The sequence below is a fragment of the Syngnathus floridae genome, chromosome 18, assembly GCF_059516105.1.
Source record: "Syngnathus floridae isolate MCC-2025c chromosome 18, RoL_Sflo_1.0, whole genome shotgun sequence".
Lineage (NCBI taxonomy): Eukaryota > Metazoa > Chordata > Actinopteri > Syngnathiformes > Syngnathidae > Syngnathus > Syngnathus floridae.
The window spans coordinates 8,755,999-8,761,293 of record NC_142430.1 but is presented as its reverse complement, the minus strand read 5'-3'; the positions used below and the strand labels follow the sequence as shown (position 1 = coordinate 8,761,293).

General features: G+C 39.5%; 2 protein-coding genes across 2 annotated transcripts; both read left to right on the top strand.

Moving 5' to 3' along the window:
- The first annotated feature begins 879 nt into the window (after window positions 1-879).
- LOC148382881 (sulfotransferase 1 family member D1-like) lies at window positions 880-2,506 on the top strand. Its single transcript, XM_088359502.1, has 7 exons — window positions 880-1,026; window positions 1,128-1,256; window positions 1,542-1,639; window positions 1,706-1,832; window positions 1,891-1,985; window positions 2,052-2,232; window positions 2,394-2,506. The coding sequence occupies exons 1-7, from the start codon at window positions 882-884 to the stop codon at window positions 2,504-2,506; spliced, it is 888 nt and encodes a 295-aa protein (XP_088215628.1). The 5' UTR covers window positions 880-881.
- Window positions 2,507-3,624: 1,118 nt separating this feature from the next.
- On the top strand, window positions 3,625-5,012 carry LOC148382880 (sulfotransferase 1C2-like). The gene is made up of 7 exons (XM_088360051.1): window positions 3,625-3,775; window positions 3,873-4,001; window positions 4,124-4,221; window positions 4,290-4,416; window positions 4,480-4,574; window positions 4,659-4,839; window positions 4,900-5,012. The coding sequence occupies exons 1-7, from the start codon at window positions 3,625-3,627 to the stop codon at window positions 5,010-5,012; spliced, it is 894 nt and encodes a 297-aa protein (XP_088216177.1).
- The last annotated feature ends 283 nt before the right edge of the window (window positions 5,013-5,295 follow it).

Here is a 5,295-nt window from a genome sequence, read left to right as displayed (position 1 = left end):
TTTTAAATTTGTACTATTTGAATGAGACGCCCTAAGCCTTCTTTGAATCTATCCTTCCAGCCATGATGCACAGCCACTCCAGGACCTTGTTGCTTTTGTTTGGATCACTGCAGAATAGTCACGATTCATGAAAATGATGACATGACACTATTGAATGTCAATTCTGAACAATAGATCACGGTGCTCACATTATAATTCGTTTTGCGTATCTTGATGCTTACATGAATAAAGCACGCATTAAAAAAAAAACTCCTGTAGTTTGGTCATCTTTTTTTGTTGTTGTTTGGTCATGCAGGGGAAAGATTAATCAAATTCAAGAGAAAAGGTTTTTAAACATAATAAAATAATAATTATAATAAAATGGTGATAACTACTCACTGTATTTTCTTGAACGTGTCTTGAGCTTCCTTTTAGGGGCAATTTCAGCCATCAGCTTTTTTTTTTTTATCTTCAACAGGACAAGTTGGTGATTGGAAACATTTTACTCAATCAGCAAATTTGACGAGGACTACAAGAAAAAAATGAAGCATGTCAACATACCGTTCCAAACGGAGTAATGATTAAATGCTGCTTTGATTCTATGGTGTACATATCCTGATGCTTAGAAACATTCAATAAAATAAAAGCTTCATTTTCCTTGCATTTATTAACCAAATCTATCTTTCGCAACTGCAAGGCAGTTATTAAGATTGGCAATTTATAATTTCTCCCTATTTTGCATTGGGAGTGGTGCTGTTTACAAATGGGGTTTGTTATATTTCAAACAAAATGAGCACAAGCCTCTAACCAAATATTCAGACAACATCTAAGATAAAAAGGCAGGAGGACTATTATATATATAACTACTGTAAGTTGTTCCACCAAACGTTTTGACCTCAATCATGTCAGTCAACAAGGACGCACGTTCCGACTTTGTCACAGTAAAAGGGATTAATCTCGTAGAGCACATCGCCAAAAACATTGACGCCGTGTCCGCTTTTTGTCCGCATTCTTCGGACATCCTCATCGGTGCTTACCCTAAATCAGGTTTGAGAGCGTTCCATTTTTTATGTGCAGCTTCTTTTTAGCTTAATCTCTCACTTAAGAAGTTTACATCTTTTTTTTTTTTGGTACCTTTGGGTAAACAGGCTCGACCTGGACGGTGGAGATAGTTGATCTGCTTCTTCATAACGGAGATGCCGAGACCTGCAGAAGAGCCCCGATAACGGTTCGAGCCACTTTCCTCGAGGCTTCCGATCGACTACGCCCTAAATCAGGTGCGTGGACCCCATTTTGATGGTAGACGTCTTCCAAAGAAGCGGCGGGAAATTTCATCAAAGCTGATTGCAACTTTCCACTCCACCTAGAAGCAAAATGCATTCTTCATCACTCAAAGCATACCTAAAATGTTCCTGAACAACATGAACGGTATTAAGCAAATTTTGGGGAAGTTGCAATGGTAATAGGAACATTATTTTCAAAAAGGAGTGATTTAAGTGATGAGCTTGATCATTGAACAAATTCAAGTTGGAAGTACATCGATATTTGCTGTCAACCACCAGGTCTCGATCAGCTGAAGGAAATGGATCCCCCGAGGCTCATTAAGACCCATTTGCCGATTCAACTAGTTCCGGTGGGATTTTGGGAAAAGAAGTGCAAAGTAAGTCAAAGCGACAGCGACGACAACTCCGAAACGTCGCCTCTCATTGAATAACTTGTTTTTAAGATGATCTACATTGCACGCAACGCAAAGGACACCGTGGTGAGCTACTTCTACTTTCACGACATGAATAAGGCCGGTCCTGAGGCTGGCCCCTGGCAGAGCTTCGTCCACAAGTTCATGAGTGGAGACTGTAAGTGAAAATATTACGCGGACTTTTTGAGAGTTTCACTTGACTATTGTCACTGCAGTGGGATGGGGCACCTGGCACGATCACGTGAAAGGTTACTGGCAGGAACGAGAGAAGAAAAACATCCTCTACATCTTCTATGAAGACATAAAGGAGGTGGTGATTTCAACTTTTTGATTCCACATCACAAATTGGGCTAAACAAAACTGGCTCTAATTTCAGAACCCTCGGCGTGAAGTGGAGCGGATCATGAGGTACCTGGATCTGTCCCTCTCTGATGAGGTCATCAACCGCATCGTGGAGCTGACCACCTTCCAGAACATGAAGATTAATCCGATGGCAAACTACAGCTTCGTTTCCAAAAATACTTATGATCAGTCCAACACCAAATTCATGAGAAAAGGTCATATAATTACTGTATATTTTTATAATGGTGACAAATATTTTCCTAAAAAATGTTATTTTTCCTGTCATTCTGCAATTTCAGTGCTTCAGCAATTTACGACATCATTTTCAGCATAACTTACCGTTCTGCCGTGTCTCTTTCTTTGCTTTGCAAAACAGGACAAGTCGGCGATTGGAAAACTCATTTTACACCGGAGCAGTCAGCGAAGTTTGACGAGGACTACGAAAAGAAAATGAAGAACATCAACATACCGTTCAGAACACAATTGTAACATTATTGTCTGTATTCAAATAAAATACACTCCAAAAGATTTTGGCTGATTATTCTTGAGGAGGCTGGGATGAATGGACTTTATAATGATTGAATGATTTTATACTATATCGTACTATTTTTTTTTTTTTCTTCAGAAATGTTTTTTTGGGGAGTGGGGAATTTGGAATGTCACTTCATTGATTAAAAACACATTTGAGTTACAAGCTTGGTCACTGAACAAATTTATGTTGTAAGTCAAGGTGCCGCTGGACATACTTACAGTAAGTTGTATTTGATCCTCAGGTGTCGATTAAATGAAGGGAATAATCAGGACATCTTAAAATTAATGAGAAAAGGTCATTAATTAAGGTCACTATACCAAAATATCTTTATATTTTTCTAGTATAACGTACCAAACTGGCGTGTCTGTCTCTTCGATTTCCAAAACAGGACTAGTTAGTGATGGGAAAAATCGTTTTACACCGGAGCAGTCAGCAGAATTTGATGGGGACTACGAAAAGAAATGAACAACATGCCGTTCAGAACACAGTTGGAACCGGCTTTGCAATTTTTCCTCAATCGCTTCCACTTAGCTTGAGTTAAAATATTGTTCAAATTGAAAATCCTCACACTTCTACGCTGATAGTTTAACCAATGATGAGATGTGTGAGTGATGGATTTTATTGTCAAAATGACATTCTTATCTATTTGTCAAATAAAAATCATAAATAATTGTCTCAATAAAATATTCGAATCAAACTTAAACTTACTGGCGCATCTCTTGGGGACTACTGTAAAACAATGTTCAGACCCCTGAGGTTTTATTTGACGTTAGAATTTATGGCAGAGATGAAGCTTGGGATCTTGCTTGGGAGCAAACAGACCAAAAAAAAAAGCATCTTTTGACTTCTGATTAAATTTTGAGTGTGAAAACGTGACAAAGAGGACTAGGGGCTTGTTGGCTTTGAAACTGATCTGAATTTGAAGGAGATGCACAGCAAATATTCATGACACGTTTACATGACCTAGAATATATATTTATGCACAGGGGGATGTAAATTCAAATAGAACTACCATCGCGGAAGGGCTACATCGACTATTTTTTGGGGTCGTCCACAAAACAAGTTGCCATCAGTTATGTCAGACGTCCAGACTAGCATCCGTCGACCTCGCGTTGTCAAAGTAAAAGGGATTCCTTTTCCAGAATTCATTGTCGAAAAGTTGGACGCCGTGTCTGGCTTCTCTCCTGATCCGTCAGACCTCCTCATCGTCTCCTTCCCTAAATCAGGTTTGTCATTGAACAATCTTTTTTTTTTCAGGCCCCCCTGCAACTAGATGGATGTGGTGTTTTGGAGATTTAAGTTTTTATACATTTGGGTGATAAGGGACGACATGGACCCAGGAGATAGTTGACCTGCTGCTACATAATGGTGATGCTGAAAGCGCAAGACGAGCTCCAATAGTCAAGCGACAGGCTTTCCTCGAGTCTCCCAGTTTTCTATTGAAACAATCAAGTGAGTAGACCGATATCGGATCTCATAAAACAGCTTGAGTAGATATAGAAACATTTTCTGTGCCCAGAGGGGAAAAAAAAGTATACATTGATACTTCAGATATTTTTGCTGTAAATCATCAGGTCTTGACCTCCTGAAGGAGATGACTCCCCCAAGAGTCATCAAGACACATCTGCCACTTCAGCTGTGTCCGGTCGGGTTTTGGGAAAACAAGTGCAAAGTAAGATGACACTTTCAGGGTGGTTCCAAAATCAGCCCTCGTTTGTAATAAGGTGAACTATTTTCAAGACGATCTACGTTGCACGCAATGCTAAGGACACTCTGGTGAGTTTCTACCACTTTCGTGGCATGAATAAGATGGGCCCTCAGGCTGACCCCTGGGAGAGCTTCATCCACAAGTTCATGAGTGGAGAGCGTAAGTGGAAAATATCATGCGGACTTTTTGAGCCTTTCACTGACTTGACTATTGTCACTGCAGTGGTATGGGGTTCCTGGTACGATCATGTGAAAGGTTACTGGGAAGTACGAGAAGAGCGGAACATCCTCTACCTCTTCTATGAAGACATGAAGGAGGTGGTGATTTAATACCACCTCTAATATTTTTGTCTTGGCATAAACAATAATTATGCATCCTATTTTTGTGTGCCTACCATCCAGAATCCTAAGCGCGAAATTAAACGAATCATGAACTACCTCGACTTGTCCCTCCCTGATGACATTATCAGCCGCATTGTGGAGCTGACGACCTTCAAGAATATGAAGGAGAACCCGATGGTCAACTACAGCTTCGTTCCCAATCATATTTTTGATCAGTCCATCAGTGCTTTCATCAGAAAAGGTCAGTCGAAGCGATTTTTATAATAGCAATAACTAACTTTTTTTTTTTTATGATCAACAGGAGAAGTCGGCGATTGGAAAAATCATTTCACTCCCGAGCAGTCAGCAAAGTTTGACGAAGACTACGAGAAAAAAATGAAGCATGTCAACATTCCGTTCAGAGAGCAGATCTGAACGTTTCAATGGTTAGCTGGACATGCTACAGAGGAATATGTTGGGAAGGACAGGTGATGAAGGATGAAATTTGATGGATGGAATTTAATTTGTAACTTAAGGAACCATTGTACTATAATCAGAAATAATAGAGGATTTATTTTGAGAATGACTTAAATGAAATTTGCTTGTCACAATACTGACTTAAGCTTGTTAAAAATCATGCATTGATTTGACTAAAACATGTTCACGCCCAGCATTCATTTAACTAGACAAGTAACATGCAAATAGAAGTCAAATGTTG

What these genes read in the sequence shown, in the direction of transcription:
- LOC148382880 (XM_088360051.1), top strand. Translation starts at nt 3,625, where the DNA reads ATGTCAGACGTCCAGACTAGCATCCGTCGACCTCGCGTTGTCAAAGTA. An exon ending in TTTGGGAAAACAAGTGCAAA is followed by an intron (nt 4,222 to 4,289) that starts GTAAGATGACAC and finishes ACTATTTTCAAG; the next exon opens with ACGATCTACGTTGCACGCAA. An exon ending in TCTATGAAGACATGAAGGAG is followed by an intron (nt 4,575 to 4,658) that starts GTGGTGATTTAA and finishes CCTACCATCCAG; the next exon opens with AATCCTAAGCGCGAAATTAA.
- LOC148382881 (XM_088359502.1), top strand. Translation starts at nt 882, where the DNA reads ATGTCAGTCAACAAGGACGCACGTTCCGACTTTGTCACAGTAAAAGGG. An exon ending in TCGACTACGCCCTAAATCAG is followed by an intron (nt 1,257 to 1,541) that starts GTGCGTGGACCC and finishes GTCAACCACCAG; the next exon opens with GTCTCGATCAGCTGAAGGAA. An exon ending in CAAGTTCATGAGTGGAGACT is followed by an intron (nt 1,833 to 1,890) that starts GTAAGTGAAAAT and finishes TTGTCACTGCAG; the next exon opens with TGGGATGGGGCACCTGGCAC.